The 17,950-nt window shown below is 37.6% G+C and overlaps 1 protein-coding gene and 2 long non-coding RNA genes across 5 annotated transcripts; all 3 read left to right on the top strand.

Annotated features, from left to right (window-relative positions):
- Window positions 1-1,789: 1,789 nt before the first annotated feature.
- LOC112179510 (KRR1 small subunit processome component homolog) lies at window positions 1,790-4,234 on the top strand. The gene is made up of 4 exons (XM_024317941.2): window positions 1,790-2,301; window positions 2,813-2,949; window positions 3,474-3,512; window positions 3,610-4,234. The coding sequence occupies exons 2-4, from the start codon at window positions 2,938-2,940 to the stop codon at window positions 3,802-3,804; spliced, it is 246 nt and encodes an 81-aa protein (XP_024173709.1). The 5' UTR covers window positions 1,790-2,301; window positions 2,813-2,937; the 3' UTR covers window positions 3,805-4,234.
- Window positions 4,235-8,759: 4,525 nt separating this feature from the next.
- Window positions 8,760-11,526, top strand: LOC112180245. Of its 3 annotated transcripts, XR_005804043.1 has the most exons (5): window positions 8,760-9,163; window positions 9,549-9,728; window positions 9,984-10,143; window positions 11,186-11,391; window positions 11,490-11,526. It is a non-coding gene; the product is annotated as an uncharacterized LOC112180245 (long non-coding RNA). The 3 variants fall into 3 exon arrangements; XR_005804042.1 differs by lacking the exon at window positions 8,760-9,163 and having other exon boundaries at window positions 9,172-9,728; XR_002928166.2 differs by lacking the exons at window positions 8,760-9,163; window positions 11,186-11,391; window positions 11,490-11,526 and adding an exon at window positions 10,354-10,679 and having other exon boundaries at window positions 9,172-9,728.
- A 480-nt stretch (window positions 11,527-12,006) lies between these two features.
- LOC112180246 lies at window positions 12,007-13,461 on the top strand. Its single transcript, XR_002928169.2, has 2 exons — window positions 12,007-12,267; window positions 13,198-13,461. It is a non-coding gene; the product is annotated as an uncharacterized LOC112180246 (long non-coding RNA).
- The last annotated feature ends 4,489 nt before the right edge of the window (window positions 13,462-17,950 follow it).

Below are 17,950 nucleotides of genomic sequence, written 5' to 3' on the forward strand. Positions count from 1 at the left end.
TTGAAGTATGAATTAACATGTTTGCTTCAGCAGGTCTGAATAGGATTTTCTGTGTTGTAGCTGTTGTCGCCATATCCCTTCAAATTCATCAACTACTCGTTGTTATTTCAACGTATATTGGTTTGTTGCCGTGATTGCTTCCTGTCTTGTTAGTTGTAGTGATTGAATTTGATGTCTCACAATCTGTAAGCACGTCTTCTTTTCGTAGTCTTCTTATTATTTTAGCAGCATAATGCATCATGATATTCATGCCAGACATCAGCATATGCGATCTATAGTATTTTGCTTGGCGTGATATTTGAATACGTCAGAATTCTCAATTGTCTTCAGATTGACTGTTTCTGATGTCTGATGCTACCAATAAGTTTCTTTTGTTTACTGCTGAGATTTGAATGTACTTAACAATTTTAACAACTGATTGAATGTGAATGACTCTTGGTATTGCATTCGAATTGCTCGTCGTCAAGCCACACCAATTTCAAACTCTTATTCCCTTTTTTTTTACAAAGTTGCAATCTTAATCTTAGCATGGTAGTAAAAGGAATTGAGAAAAAAAATTAATTTATTTTTTATTAGAAAGAAATTAATAACCAATTCAACTATCTTCTTCTTTTATTTTAATTCTTTCTCTTTTGTTTATTTATTTATTTATTTTACAAAGTATCATTCATAATCTTAGCATTTTTTTTTAATTTTTATTTATTTTTAGTAAAAGAAATAGAGAAATTTTTTTTTTAGTTTTTTATATAGAAATTTTTTAAAAGGGGAAATGATGGAAAATGTTATATTAGAGTGTGAAATGATAAAAAAAATCACCTAGTTTCCCACCTGATAAAAAGGTCTATAATAAATTGTTAATAATATTAATTTAGTCATTTTGAATAATATATAATGTTAAAAAAGGTCAGTTTTTAATTTTTCTGATTCTCATTCTGCCCTTAGAGAGGGTTGGCTTTAAGAGCAAGTTCACCCGTTGGGTCACCATGTCACCCACTATTCACCACTTTTTAGTGTTAATTTCACCATCTGGGTCATGGGCACAGTGTATTTCATGCCCTAGGTCACCCGGACTCACTTTCTGGGTCACCATCGTGACCTGCAAAGTGACCTGGTGACCCAGGTTACCATGAAAACTGTGCCCATGACCCAGAGGGTGGAAATCAACTGTACTTACATGAGCATTTGCAAGCATAATTAGCTATAATGAGCCACACTCATGATACCGCCAGAGATACTAGCTACCGCCAACTGTGTGACCTACGGAAACACAGCTAAACAGGCTACCGCCTGAGCCCCGGCTCGCCCCCAGATCATCGCAGACGCCGCGCCAAGCGCCGCGCCAAGATAGCATCAGAAGCTGGGGACTGAAGCACATCAGTCCCACATCGAAAACATGGAGAAGATCAGTTCCCTCCTCACCTATAAAAGGTTCTCTCCTCTCTCCTCATTAATTACGCATTTACTACTTACCTACTGTTACCTTGTCAACACAAATACATTGACTAATTTAAGCATCAGAGAAGAGAAGACCGCCCAACACAGTCTCCCTCTGACGAACTATGTATTTTACTTGATAGGTAAACGGAAGCTCTGCATATCACAAGAAGCCAAGAAGCGGTCCGCCCATCGGATTAGCGTTAACCGAAGTTCAGCTACCGCTGAACTTTTTAGACATTAACATTAACACTAAAAAACAGTGAATAGTGGGTGACTTAGTGACCCAACGGGTGAACTTGCTCTTAAAGCCAACCCTCTCTTTTTATCTTGATTATCTTCTTCTCCTCTTCCACACAGAGACACGGACCTCAAGAGAGTGTGAATGGCGAAGAGCGACGCGACTTTCAGATCGGTGTACGAGTTCTTGAAGCGGTGATGACTTGCCGGTAATCGGATCCCTCCAGATTGTTCAGCTCAAGTCCTCTGCTTCCTCTCCCTCCAATCTCATCACGTAAGCAACATACTCATCTCTCGCTGGCGATTCAAATTTCAAACTCGCTTTTCCACTCTCGCTTGCTCCGACGTCGTTTCGAATTGGGGCGCTTCTGATATGTGTCATCATCGTCAGCTCCACTTCACACCACCATGTCTCTCGCGCCACTTAAAAAAGAAAAGCGTCGCCGTCCACTTCTGCCTCCGTCAGAGTGACGACCGACCAATCACATCCGGCCACCTCGAATTCGGTATCTGCAGTGGAGAAGCCGCTGCCAATACCTGCTGTAGCCTATTTGATGCGTTCGCAAACAAGACCTTGGACATTATTGAGGCTCATTGATTTGGGTTTGCGATTGGTGGTTTTTGCAGGTAATTTTGCATTGGTGAGCAAGATAGACAGTAAAGAAACTTAGAAATGGTCCCCAGGTCACCAAATTTGTATTCCTGTATATTTACACTTCCATTAATTTTCAGCTCAAGCTTTATAATCATAGCTGAAAAAGGAATGAATTGTTTAATGAGCAAAGAGTTTGATGTTTATGTTGACTGGTGGTAATGGATTGAAATGGGTTGTGGGTGCTGTTAATTGGAACTATCTATATAGTGCTAATATATGTTGTAACTTAATGGTTGGTTGCGATTTCATGGAGCATATTTGTTGCTTTAGATTTCATATACAATGTCATAGTGTTCAGTTTTTTGTTTGTCTTATATGTTTGCAGACTTGGAATTAAGTTTAGTTCTGTTAGTGTAGAATAGTGAGCAAAAGTTTGTTTTTACGTGAAATTATGTTTACCATATTGGTTTAGATTATGGAAAATCATACAGGAGGAGAAAAAGAAGTACAATGATTTTGATTTCTACTCTTGCATCTTTGTAGGGATCAGTATGAGCTGAGAAGAGTAATGGTGCTAAACATATTCCAATGAGTGAGCATATGGATGGGTCTGAATCTACTGTTGAGATAAAAATAAAGACATTGGATCACAAACCTATACTCTCAAAATGCATAAAAAGGTACATACTCTTGCAATAGCAGCTAATATGCAGAGGAAAAGTTCTTAAAGAGGTACTATTATAGCTTTTGTTTGATTTAAGGAAGGTCTAGAGTAACCACACTCCTGAAAAGATATAATGATTAACATAAAGAATCCGGTCTTTATGTTTTGGCAATGTAACATGAAGGGTAAAGCTTCTTTTCTCTTTGATCATGCAAAGGTATAGAAAACAATTTGTGAAGATAGCACAATAGAAGGGTATGAGTTGACCTTGGTGTTGTTTGATGTTAGAAAGGGTTTAGTGAAACATGAATTACTTTGAAGATAATATGTGGATGAGCTTGTTGAGTGACTTGAGCCTGCCTCAAACCTCTTTGTAGTGCTAGATATGCAAAAGCTCAATTTTTGGCCTTTCTGATTTCTATTATTGTCTACAGGAGCAATTTCTTGCACGGAGAGCTCTTCTCATGGGCTTTGTTCTATCTTCACATTCTATTGATACTATTATGATTTCTCTAACTTTTCACATATAATGGGATGCAGGGACTTGTTGATGTGACGAATTGTGGTATTTTTCTCAAGGTTAGTGTTAATGTTATTTTGAACCTTATGTCTGACGTATCCTTTTCTAGTCCTCCCCTTCTCGCTTGCATGTGAAGTTATGCCTCTGAATGAACAGGGAAACACTATTGCTGTCATGGGTTCACTTTATGGATTAAAGATGATAAGGAGGATTGTGGAAGACTGTATAGCTCATGATATGCCTCATGCACCCCGTGTCCAGAGGATGAAAAAGAAGAGCCAAGCGAAGAAGGATAGGAGGATCAAAAGGACCAGTGAAGTGACAATGAATTTTCAAGCTTTGCGTGTCTAAATTTTGTTATATGAGCTAGGCTCATTTAGAAAATGAGTGACAACATCATCCTAAATGACTAGACAAGTTAGTGGTGGCGTTATCTTCATCATTAGTAGGGAGTTTAGTCACTACTCCATCCAGTTATCTCAGCTGCTTGAAAACTATGTCAGTGTATTAGTTTTCTGTCAAATGCTTTCAAGGGAGAATCAAGGTTTGCGATTTTCAATTTTTTTTTTCGAGTTTCTTTGTTCACCCTTATCCTGGCTTAGATTTATGACTAGTTTCTCTTTGAGATTATTATTCATTTTGTTGTGGATAGGTGAAAGATCAACAATGCGAAACTTGTTAGTTGTTAGGTGATTTGGCTTCCATGATATATAAATCTGCCCGAAAGGCCTAAAGTTTACTCCATGATATATAAAGTTGTTGAGCAATATTGTAGCTGTAATGATGTTTAAGTTGCATTTGACATAATAATTGTTTGCCAATGACTTCACTGGCCAATGACTTAACCAGTGATTTGGCTAGTGACTTGAATTGGTGTGTATAAGAAATTAAGAATAATAAAATCGCTCAAACCAAAATAAGCATAAAAACAGTTTAGCTTTTAAGTAGCAATAAGCCCAAAACCAAAATTGATCAAACCAAAAGAAACATGTACTTATTTTTTATCAACATTGGACATGCCTCGTGACTTGGTTAGTAACATGTGTATAACAGTGACCTGGTTAGTGACATGCAATGTGTTCTGGCTAGTGACATGTGATTGACAGTGACTTCGATCGCAAGTGACATATGATTGACAATGACTTGGTCGGTAACTTTGACAGTTACATGATCAGTGAGTTGAGGTCAACAATGACTTGTCTAGTAACTTCATTAATTAGGGACTTGGATGGCTAATGACTTCACTGGCCAGTGACTTGGCCATGGATTGACAGTGACATGTTTATAACTGTGACGTGGCTAGTAACTTGGACAGTGACTTGAGGTTAAGAGTGACTTTGCTAGTGATTGACATTGACTTTGTTTGTGACTTGAGGTTAATAGTGATTTGGTTAGGGATTGACTGTGAATAGTCAGTGACATGTTCTTGATTGTGACATGGCCAGTAACTTGACCAATGACATAGCCAGTGACTTGAGATTAACAATGACTTGGTCAGTGACCTCATTAACTAGAGATTTGGTCTGGCCAATGACTTGACTAGCCAGTAACTTGGTTAGTGACATATGTATAACAATGACATGGTCAGTGACTTTGCCAATGACTTGAGATTGACAGTGACTTGGCCATGGATTAACAGTGACATGTTTATGACTGTGACATGCCAGTAACTTATAAGTATGGATCTTAATTTGATAATGTAAGTTATCATCTTAACATTGACTTGGCTAGTGACTTGGCCATGGATTAACGGTGACATATTCATGAATGTGACATAGCCAGTAACTTATAGCCAGTGACTTGAGATTAACAGTGACTTGGCCAGAGATTTACGGTGACATGGTCAATTACTTTGCCGGTAACTTCGCAAGTGACATGTGATTGACAGTGACATAACATACAATGTGACTTGACCAATAACTTGGTCAGTGACATGTTCATGACTGTGACGTGGCTAATGACATATCCATTGACTTGAGGTTAATAGTGACCTGACCAGTAACCTCACAATCTAGGAACCTGGCCTGGCCAATAACTTCAAAGGTCGGTGACTTGGCGAGTGCCATATGTAAAATAGTGACCAACTTAGTGACATGTAATATGACTTAGTTAGTGATGTGTATTACAGTGACATGCAACGTGACCTGACTAGAGACATGCATATAACAGTAACTTGGCAAATGACATGTGAATGACAGTGACTTAAGGTTAACAGTGACTTGTCTATCAGTGACATTGACTGTTACATGATTAGTGAAATGGTCAGTGACATTGCCAATAACTTGGTCAGTGACCTCACTAACTAGGAACTTGGGCTGGCTAGTGACTTGGTCAGTGACATTCAACGTGACTTGACTAATAACTTGGTCAATGAAATGTGTATAACAGTGACATGGTCAGTTATTTAAGGTTAAGAATGACTTGGCCAGTAACTTGGTCAGTGACATTCAATGTGACTTGGCCAGTAACTTGGTCAATGAAATGTGTATAACAGTGAAATGGTCAGTCATTTGAGGTTAACAATGACTTAGCCAGTGACTTGTCTACTGACTTGTGATAAATATTGGACATGGTTAGTGATATTGACTTGGTGAATTCAAAATCTGTCTAAAACTTGAATGTGTTGTAAAAGATCTATAAAAGTAATGTTTCATTAAGGAAAACTATACATGCATAATAGTGACACCATAAAAAGATACAAAAAGCTAATTGATTTAGTAAGCTGGATTTTACAATTGGCCAATCTAAGCCCTAAATTTTTTTTATAAAACTCTGAATTAGTAGAGATCCAACTATGCCTATGTTCCGCAAATGTCTTGATTATATGAGCTCTATTTTGCAAAATATCCTTCTTGCTGAGTTTCTTTGGAATCCGCCCCCCCTTTCAAAAGTTTATCCTAGTACATCTATAAAATTTCACAATCCAATCTGTTTGCTATAAAAAAATTCAAGTTAATGAATTTGAACAGCACAACAATAAAGTGACATTTTAAAGTGTTGTATACTTGTGAGATTTCTTCTTGTAGATCATCAGTGACTTTGACAGTTACGTGATCTAACATGGCTACTGAGATTTATTTTTGTAATAGTTACATGGCCAGTGACCTTGATATAACAGTGACTTGAAAATTTCAAAATATGTCAGTGACATACAATGTGACTTGGTCAGTGACTTTTGTATCACAGTGACATGGTCAGCAACATGCAATGTGACATAGCCAGTGATATGGATATAACGGTGACTAGGAAGGTGACATGCGATTGATAGTGACTTGGTTACCAACTTGTAATTAACATTGGATATGATCAGTAACTGGCCAGTGACTTGGTCAACTACAACAAATTTGACACTAAGTTCTACGATTAGCATGTGCCACAGAACAAGAACAACAAATTTTAGAGAGAGTTCTATTAGACAATCACACCACGAGACTCATCATCAACTTAGATATCACAACCTGATCATGGTTTAGTTCAACTTAAAATCGCTGCATTTCACAGAAGATGCAGGTCTTTAGTTTCCACACCCAAGAATTCACCTCCAAATGCATTTAGAAACCATTGTAGCAAATAAAGAAAAACTTGCCATGATGACCGAAAGCTTGATGCAACTGTACCTTTAAAATGAAGCATCCAGCATAAAATCTATTCACAGCTACCTTGAGTTTGAAAAGCCCGTGCAGCTTCAAATTCCTTATGCAGATGCTCGTAAATTGTCATTGTCAGAATCCCTGTTAAATCAATACAGTCCACTGGATGCATAATTGTTTATGTATATATAGATGTTGGTAATACAAGATAATGTATTAAAGCCATTGACTTCTTCCACTACTCCACAACATTTTTCTCCTATTTCAATGAATGCATCCTCTTGAAAATGATGCACATAACTTCTTAATAACCTTGAGGTCAAGAAGTACAACTTTGCACTTCCGAGGTCTTCAATTTGAATTCCTTTTGCAGCCAACATTAGTGTACTGCCAAGTAATGACAGCTCCAAAAAATGCAAACTATCATTTCACATAACCAAAAATACATGATGAATGAAGATTTAAAAATTTCCAATTAAGTTTCACCTAGACATACGCTCGGCTAAATCACCGTGCCTTTTCAAAGTGGGCATTCGACACTGCCTCTAGCCAACTATCGTCCTCTTGCATATAGTTCTGTTACAAGGAACACAAAAACCAAGTACTCTAAAATTATCAAAATACATTAAGCCATTGCGGTTATAACAAAGCCCTACAGAAAACCAGTACCAACAAGATCACAATAAGACATTTCAGACTACGAAGCACAAAAACACATTCAAAGCAATAACAAGTAGGAATTGTTACCAGTTCTCCCATTAATCCATAGGAACGTCCACTTGGCGATTCAAATTGCTGCATTATTCAACACAGATTGTACTCCTCAGTCCATAATAACTGAGATTTGTAGCGATACAAAAGCAATGATCGATAAATTGACATATGAATCAAATTAAAACAGTCGGAAAATTTGTGAATGAAAACAATTAATTATGACTAAGAAACTGGCCCTGCGAGCGGATTAGCTGAGATAAGGGATTTTTCTAGACCTCTGGTGGCGCAGCGAACCGCACTACTACACAAAGTGAATCAGACAACACGTAACAGACGACATACGACATTTTGGTGTCGTCTGAGTTAGTCAGACGACATGTTAGTTATATTTGTTGTCTGTTCTCAAACTCAGCCAACACATTGTAATCAATTGGAATTTGGTGAAATTGACAACTTTAGGACAACACTTACTAGGACATATGTTGTCTGAGAAATCAGAAAAAAAAAAAAAAATTTAATTTACATTTATTTTCTAGCCAAAACACAAATCCCTATCTGCTCAATTCCCTCCCTTAGTCGTATCAAAACAAAAAACTTCCCTCCTAAGTTGAAAAAAATTAGGTCATTCTCCCTCCCTTTCACTCTCACCATCTCACCAGCCTATCGAGAGTGAAATTGATACACTCTCGCTCTCACTCTCACTCTTAGTCCCAATCTCTCTCGCTCTCGCTCTCACCTCTCACTTTCGCTCTCACTCTCTCTCTCTCTCTCTCCGCCGGTCCAGCTCAAAGTCGCTACTTGGTCCGGTAGTTTACTCTCTCCGCCGCCTCAGCTCGAAGTCGATTTCAATTATCTTGAGAAGCCATCGCCGCCACCAAGATCTCTCTCACTATCGCCGCCGGTCTCGGGATCTCTCTCACTATCGCTGCCTGTGTCAGTGTCAAGAAATATAAAGAGCCTCCTTCTTCTATTGGAGATGCCTCCAATAGGGTTCGTTCTCTTCTCTCTCTCTTTCTGTTTATGCCCTGGGGCTATTGTTGGTTACTTTAATCAGTGATTGATAAGCTTCCTTCTGTGTTTGTATTACTGTTGGGGCTTAAATGGTTCTGGGCTTAATTCTAGGTCATTCAATGACCAGTGGGATTTCTTGTTTAGGCGTTTTAGCTTTAGATTGGTATATTCTGTGCTAAAGCTGTTGGTTTATTTGCAAACAAACAAATAGATTAATAAAAGGGGCGATACAGTGGATGAGAAGATCAAGAAGCTTGATGTTGAACTTAATAGATACAGAGAGCATGTCAAGAAGACAAGGAGCTTTCAGCAAAAGTTGCCAAGATTGTGGGAGCGACTCCCATTGTTACAGAAGATCACACTCAGCCATCAAAATCAGCAGCAGCAAACACTTGGTAAGTTGATATAGCTGAAGTCATTTCCTTTTATTAGTCATTTGTTTTCACGTTTTTAGCAACAATTATCAATTTCTCGACTTTTACAATCTGTGAAAGCGAAAGTTTTTGTTATTTCTTTCTTTTGTTAATTGATACTTATCTGATTCAATTCTTCATGTATGTAATTTGGTTTTCTTTTGTAGTCTATGCTCTAGCTTTTCAATAGCTCCGAGAACCAAACTTTTTTGACACTCTCAGAGAGAAAGATTGGGTTGGGAACAAATAGAAAAGAGATGTTTAGTCTGCAAACATTTATCTAAACTCTAAACCCTATTTAATCGATTTCCCAATTTTAATGTAAAATTTGGGGTTTTGATTCTTTGATCTAATATAAAATTTGCAGATATGATATGCTAGAGTTTATATATGATTACCACTACATGAAATTGTTGTGGCTTTGAAACCCCCAGGCCTGAGTTTTCAGGGAGGATACCCGAGAAAGAGAAAGCTATATTAGGCTTATCGTGGACATGTTGAAAATTGTTGAAGGGATGAAGTCATTCAGTCTCCGATCAATATGCAAGTATGTACCACCCACCACTAACTAACTTTGTAGACATTATTTCATTTTATACTAAACATTCAAAGATATCAAATCTTCCTGAGTTCAGACTTTTTCTAACAAACCTTTTAGTACAACTTATTTAAGAGAATGATATTCCCATATTCAGTTGTTTGAATTTTTATCTGCTATTAGAATCATTTTAGCCTTAGTTTGAATTTTTATCTGGTATTAGAATCATTTTTCTGCTGAATTTTTGTTTCTTTAATGGTGTAGACACTTGAGATGCTGGAGAAGGAGGAGAAGCTCCTTGGCAGCGTTGTAATAAAGAAACACTACTGTTTCTATGAGTCGCATTTGTAATTGATTGGGGGTTCTTCAAAATTGAATCCTAAAGACGGTCTAGAGACGAAGGGGGAGACTCTTGGTGGATTGGGTATGTCAGTAGCTCCTAAATTTTCATGTTTTTACTCAATTGGGTTATGATCATACAATGAATGCTATGTAAATGAAGGCCCCATTAAAATAAAATACTGCATTCTTTTGTAGAAGTAAATCATACGCCTATTTCAGTGGTTGTACAATTGTGTACTTGCATTTTACGGTATAATATATGTTTTTGAAACTGTTAAAAATGGTGCTGCAGGTGTGCACTGAAAATGGAGCAAGGCCAACCAGAGGTGAGCTAGGTTTTGAGTTCTTGGTGAATAGGAGTGGGCAGCCTTATCTGATTCAGACAAATACCTTAATCAGGTTCTTTTCTTCCTTTTTCTTTTGAGTTCATTAGCATGCATCTATCTATTTGATTACCAAAAAAATTGAGCAAAACGATGAAGGAATGGGAAATTCAATTTGAATTCTTTTTCATCATAATGTATGAAATTGTAGTCTTGGTGTTGTACATTGATGAACTGTTGCACAGAGAATAATGTCTAGATATATATGTGAAGATAAATTTGGTGAGATTGTAGTCCAATACACTCTCTATTGGTAAAGGTGAAGATGTAACAGAAAGAAGACGAACATAAATAAGCATCCCAATTAAATCAAAACAGTAATGATCAAAGAGTGTAAAGCAAAGACATTATCATCTTTCTATTGGACTATTGGTTTAATTGGGTTTAATTGTGTCATTTTTCATATATTGGCATCTTTCTGCTCCTTCACATAGACAAGCATATGTTTATGTGGAACTTCTCTTTTCATTTTGTTGTTTTAAAATTGATATGAATATATATGGAGCTTCTGGTGATAATGGGTGTTACTAACTATATATCACTGCATTAAACTACTTTGAATCTGAGATGATATAGGAGCAGATTGCGAGCTTGGAGTTGAATTAATCAGTCTCAAGTGCACCTTCAAATATCTTTTGAACTTGGTAAAAATTGAAACCAACAAGAAGGAGACAGATTAGATTAACAATTACTTTGGATTTACTTTCTAATTTGAGTCACACACTATTTCTCCATTTACAGGTACTGCTGGTAGAAACATTCACAATCAGGAAGAATTTCCAGGTCGTACAATGGCAATTATTTTAAGTGTTTCTGCAAATTTAACTATCGATTTCTCAAATTTCTTTGTTTTGTTTTTGAGCTAGAATCGAAGGAGAAGGGCAATAATGAGCTAGGGGAATCCTTTTTTTCTTGTCTGTTTCATTTTACATCAATTATTACTTGAGGTATTCCCTGTTTTGCTGTGTTATTTCTGTTTTAAGTATATTAGGATATAGCTAGTCTCTTCAATTTCTATATGTAATCTAATTGAGATTTTTTACAGGTAAAGAAGTATTCAATTTGCCAAAACTTCAGTATCTGTAACTGTACTCATCAAGTATGTGTGAGTGATTTTCTGTATGTAATTAAACTTAAAAATATTAAAGTTTCAGTCTTTTCAACTCTTAAACAATCATAGTTTTGGTTTATGGCAATCCAAGTTTCTTTTGCTACTGAAGTTAGACTTTTAACTTGAGAATCCTAAGTATCCTATAGCGGATGTTCAGACTTTATCTACATCAGTTTGGGACATTTTAGTTATTTTGATTTTGAATTATGTTCAGTTTTTGAGGCTGTTTGTTACCTTGTGGTCATTTAGGTTTTGCAAATTTCGGCACAAAATTTTTTGGGAGATGAGAAGGGTTGGATGCCGACTATAGTGAGGGAGGGAGACAGGAAAGAAGAAGAAAAAGAGAGACAGGGAGAAGAAGAGAAGAAAGAAAAGAAGAAGGGGGAGTCGGATCGAATAAAAAGAAAGGGAACAGGGAGGAAGGAAGAGAAAAGGAAGAGAGAAGAAAGAGAAGAGAGGGAGGAGGAGAAAAGCAAAGGAATCAGGGAGAAAAAAGAAGAAGAAGAGAAAAGAGGGAGCACGGGAAAGAGAAAGAAAATAGGGAAAGAAAAACAGAAGAGAGTAGTGATCTGTTTATGATGGGTTTGGATTTCAGAAGAAGAAGAGAATGAAGATTGAGATGATTTTGGTTGTCGGCTGTACAATATAGCAATGGGTGGAGGTTTTGCCATTCGTTTTTGAATGGGTGAGGAGGAAGAACTAGTTTAAAACGGTGAGTGACTTTTATATCTGAAATTATGCTTCTTTTTTTTAATGTTTTTTTTTTACTTTTTTTATGTTTAGACTCGTAAGAGTAAGCGATTGTTCAGTGAACCATGTTCTGATTTCTCCTAGCACTTATTTTTGGGAGTTTGGGCACTCTGCTATTATCGCTCTTGGATTTTAAAAGGTCTTGCAATTTGACTTTACCAACTAGTTTTGAAAACCATTTATCTAGTTCTTATATCTATGTCCAGTTGCCTAATTGTTTAGCGGAGAAAGTTGTTTTATTCCTTGTTTGGTACCTTATTTTGTGTTCTTTTAAATATCAAAAAATTGGTCAGGGCTAGTTGTTTTGGTATGCTGTGATATTCTGGAAGGCAAACTGTGTTTGGAAGGAAGATTTTGGGGGTTTGGTGCATGATAAAGTTTCTGAAATTTTCAAGTCTCTTGGACTTGGTTGTTCCTGCTTTTGGTTCTGCTCATGAAACTGAAAAGTTAAATTGAGGTGTTTGCATGTGTGTATTTGATTGAAAAAAATTCATAGTGGAGATAGACTGTTGTTTGCCTTTACCTTCTGATTTTGGTTGCTATCGTTTTACATGTCTTTTGGTGAATATGTATATATATCATTTTGGTTAATGTTGGTTGCTTGGATTATGTCAGGAAAGTCCAAAGTGCTTGAAATTTTGGTTGCTCGAAAATTTGGTTGTTGTTGTTTTGCATGTGTTTTGGTAAATGTCATATATTTAATTTTGGTTGCTATTGGTTGCTTGGATTATGGTTATTGAAATTTTGGTTGTCATTTACTAAGTGGCATATATGTAATGCTCAAATTACAAAAAAAATTTCAAGGTTGGCCAGAATACATAATGCTCAATGACAATTATAGATTCTTTTCTGCAATTTTGTCCATTACTAAGTGCAAACCCTTTTGTTTCAGTGGGAAAGAAGAGGCAAAGAAGCATATCCCAAGAAGATATGGATGTGGTTAGAAATGAGTGGACAAAGTTTGTGGTCAAGACATATATGTAAGTATTGTACTTGGTACTTGGGTACCCATATATTTTTTTAGTTCAGTTGAGACCTTGTTCTTTAGATTTGGTTGGACATGAGTTGATGCTAGTACTTTGAATTGATAATGTAAGATTTGTGAGAATGATGTATGAGAATGTGGTAAATGAAATTGGAACTTCGAATTTCATATTAGTCTATTTCCATATCAATTGGGCAAATTCGATTCCAACAACATATATAGGATTAGTAACTGTTGTAATGCAAAATATCACACAACACAAGTCCAAAAAGACATAACACATTGTCTGAGGAAAATTTAGACAACATTTTTATCTAGCAACTTGTCATCTTAAAGCTATTCAGACAACATCGGCGTCTAGCAAAGTGTGGTCTGAGGTTCATTCAAGACAATAAATTCATCAACATCAAATGTTATCTTAAATAACATTCAGACAACATTAGCATCCTCAAACTTGTTTTATAACATTAATTCAGACAACAAGAAAAATAAAATGTGTGGTCTGAAATTCATCCGGTACAACACATGCATCCAAGAGATTGTCATACGAATTGAATTTCAGACAACACCGAAATCCAGATAATTGTTATCTTAGATAAGATGCAAACAACATAAGGTAATCGGAAGTGTAGTCTGAGGTTCATGCAAGACAACACCATTTCGAGCAAATTGATATTTGTAATGCATTTGACACGACATCTGGTAATCGAAAATGCTTGTTTGATGTTTACTTCACACATCAAGTCTCGTGCAATATTGTCGTTGAAGATATTTAGGAGCCAACACCAGCTTGGAAAGATTGTTGTGTTTGGTGAATTTCACTCAACACCCTTGCAGTAAGCTGTTGTCTGAGTTCATACCCGACAACAGACTACTGTCATGAATCGAAATTTGGTAAATTTAGACAACACATATTTAGATACACATGTTGTGTGAATGACCAGAGAGACAATTAAAAAAGAATGTTGTCTGATGGGGGAGATCAGACAACACGCCAGTTTACAACATCTCCATTTTCATTCAGACAACAGGCTTTTGACTGTTGTCTGATTCACTTTGTGTAGTAGTGCCGTCTGTCCTCGTCGGACATGGCTGGCTCCGATCTCTTAGAGAGAGAGATTTTGGTAAGGGATTAGACAGGCTTGGGTAACTAGAAGGGGAGACAGAGCTACCAGTGGCAATTTTTGTTATTTTTAGTGTCAGGTTGTTAAGGGGTGACCCTAATTATCATGGGGACATTTGTGTGTCCTGGATTATAATAAGACACTTCAAAATAACATCTTTTATCATTGGTCCATTTTTAAATTAATTTTTTCCCTTATTTTATTTTTTATATCCAAAATTTTTATAATTTTTATTTTTTAAATTATTTTTTAAAATTTAAAAAAAATATTTCTATATTTTTATTTATTATATAAAAAAAATTAAATTTTTTATTTTTTATTTTGTTGCTTTGCAAGATTTCTGGTATTTGAACCATTCTAGCATTGATCTCTTCTAGATTTGTAGCTTTGTGCTCATCTGCCTTGAGATTTACGAAGCTTGCATAAAGTGTACCATGAATATAGTTACTATGGCATGTCACAATTACGCTTTGACCATATGCTTGGTGCATTTTTGTGTTTTGCTTGATAACCATAGGTTGTTTTGGCTTGTTGCAACTTCTTGTTTGATATAAACAAAGTTTTCATAGTAGCAGGCTCAAACTTACACGGTGTTCACCCCTTTTTGGGTCATAGTTGTAGGCTATGTCTAATTTTGATCAAGAGGAATGCCTGGGCAATAAATAGTTTTATTTTTTAGAAAATCATTGACTGCATGTGGTAGTAGTCTTTAGCTTATTATCGCTGAATTTAGCTTATGGCTTGATTTGGCATGTATCTTTCTATACAAGCTTCTAATTTCTTTGAGATTGATCTTCTTGCTTGGCTTCAGTTGACGATTTTGATAGTTATTGCTTGAAATTTCACAAAGACTTCTTGGAAACTTTGCTTGCACGAAATAAGATTTGGGAATAATTGTTAAAGCATGTGGTATTATCTGCTTTATTTATTTATTTTTTCACTATGTCATAGTTTTGCTTGAATTGTGCTGCTCGATTCCATGGCGTTGTTTTGGTATATTTTGACTAGTTTTTGTCCTACCAATTGTGGGTAAGTAACTGAGGCTTGTGCAGGAGTCCTTGTAGATCAAGGGTTGTCAATTGGGAGAATGGGAAATAAAGAAAACAAGTTGTGAAAAGCTAGGGAATTAAGACCGAAATGTGTTGGGAACAAGAGCTCAGGCTAGCTAAAATCAGAAAGAATAACTAGATGTAAAAAAATACCACAAGACAATCAAGACATCTTTAGTAAAAGAATTTGGGTGAAGATGAGAGATCTAAACTTGCTATTGCTTATAATAAAATAGGGAGAAATGCTGATTTTGCTTAAGGGAATGTGTTTTTACAAGATAAATTTGGTATGTTTGTTAATGCTAGTCACAGTTTGCTTGATGAGGCTCGCATGCATGTTGTAATCTACAAATTAAAATACATGTAGCCTGGCATGTAAAGTTTTCTTTGCTTGGTTTTTGTAGATACCTCTCACTATGCAAGGAGGATTTGCTACATCACCAAGCATAAGTAACACCCTCTTGGGGGGGCCCACAAGCCATGGTGGGGCCCAACCGAGACATGCATCCAGTAGCCCGATGTCCAAGCTATGCTACGGTAGTCGGAAGTGGCAAATACCTCGCCAGGAAGCCACCTTCCCGGCCTTGCTAAGTTACCTTCATAATATGACTTCTACACTAGAATAGTGGGTTTAGCATCCCACATGGAAGAAAATGTAAGATGGAGGGGTTCCCTTACCTATAAAAGGGACCCTTCCTCCTCCTTAAACACCATCCCATTACACACTTTGTAATCCCCTTTGGGCCGCAAGGCCTAAACACACATAGTACAATATTCAAGTGGACGTAGTCTCCCGCTAAGGCAGAGATGAACCACTATACTTCTCTCTCGTGTGTGTGTGTGTGTGTGTCTCTCTCTCTCTCTCACGTTAATTAGACCCCTCGGTCACAAACATTAACATCGGCGCTGTCTGTGGGAAGCCAACTCAAAGGCTTCGTCACCTACCATGAACTTTGAACCATCAGGGCTGGTCAACGCTCGGTCAATGCCTAACACGCTTGGTCAACGCCCATCAGGGCTGGTCAACTCCGGTTAAGGCCAGTCAACGCTGATGAAAGTAGTCAACTCTGCACTACCTATATATATATAAAAGGGAGTTGGTGTGCCTGTTTACTGTGGACACCCAGAAATTCAATATGGGCACCCAATAACAAAACATGAGGAAGATGACCAACAGCTATCTGTCACCATCAACTCTCTCAGTAAAGACTAACGACGAGCTCCATGTCTCCGCTGTCCAAGAGCTCTGCTTTGCTGGACAAAGGCTCTGCTAGCCAAGAACTCCGCTGTCCAAGAGCTCCGCTAGCTATTACGGGCCTCCGCTGAACTCTTCCGCTAGCCTACTTCCGCCGGAACACCAGCTGCCAACCGCTAGCAAGCCGACCCTCAGCTGGGCATCGAACCTCCGCTGAGTTCCAAAACTCCGTTGAACTCCAAGCCAGCACCTTTGTGCTGTCGTGCAAAGCTCCGCCAAACTCCAACAAAATGTGTCCAGCTCTGCTTCTTATCTTGTCGCACCGCCAAGATATGGGTTCACATGGATTGTGCACCATTCTACGCACCGCCAACAAGAACTGCAGTTCTACTTTTCCTTGTCGCACAGCCAACAAGCACCATCGTTGGCCACAGCCACGCTCCCCCACAGGCAACCACCAGTGGCAACTGCTTCTTCCTCCACTAGGTAGCCTCTGCTGGGCTCCGCTCCACCAAGATTCACCGTTAGCAAAAGCTCTGCTCCGCTAACCGGCAACGGCCTTCGCTGAGCAACTCCTCCGCTAGCAAGGCTCCGATGAGCAACTCCTCCACTGAGCAGAATCATCTCTGCCAAAGCTCCGCTAGCCCTTCAATCTTCCGGCCACCCAGAAAACTACTTTGGGCACCTATCCAATTCTGCAGTCCTTCCTTGCCGCTGGTTTCAGAATTGACGACCCCATGCTTCCGATTTCTTGGTGCATCTCCTCACCCAAGCATCGATCAGAGATGGAGCTCAGCCCTTTCTCTCTGAAAAACTGGAAAAAAGATGAGTTTTTCTTTCGGTGCTGCAAAGCTAAACTACAAAAGCATATACATATGCCTATTATAAACATCCAAAACCACCTTCACAATTAAGTGGCTAGCATAAACGCAACATGTCAAATTATCCTTATTTCATGATCTAAATTATGGCCCACATATTAAACACGTGATGCAGTTGCTTCCTTACACATTCAATCATCATTAACCAAGCATATATATAATATGTTCTCATTGCTTGCTACACGTCCTTGGCCAAGCACATATATTATATTATCATTTCTTGCAAAAGTTGGTGACTTACTATATGCAACACATGTGAACGTCTGAAGGCTCATGCCATGCATTTAAAACCGATAGCTTTATGATATACATGCATATGCATATATATGTATACATATTATAAACCCATCTGTCTAAGCATCCTAGTTCCATGAGACCATGACAAATGCATATCCAATTGCATTCACATTA

Source organism: Rosa chinensis, chromosome 7 (assembly GCF_002994745.2).
Source record: "Rosa chinensis cultivar Old Blush chromosome 7, RchiOBHm-V2, whole genome shotgun sequence".
NCBI lineage: Eukaryota > Viridiplantae > Streptophyta > Magnoliopsida > Rosales > Rosaceae > Rosa > Rosa chinensis.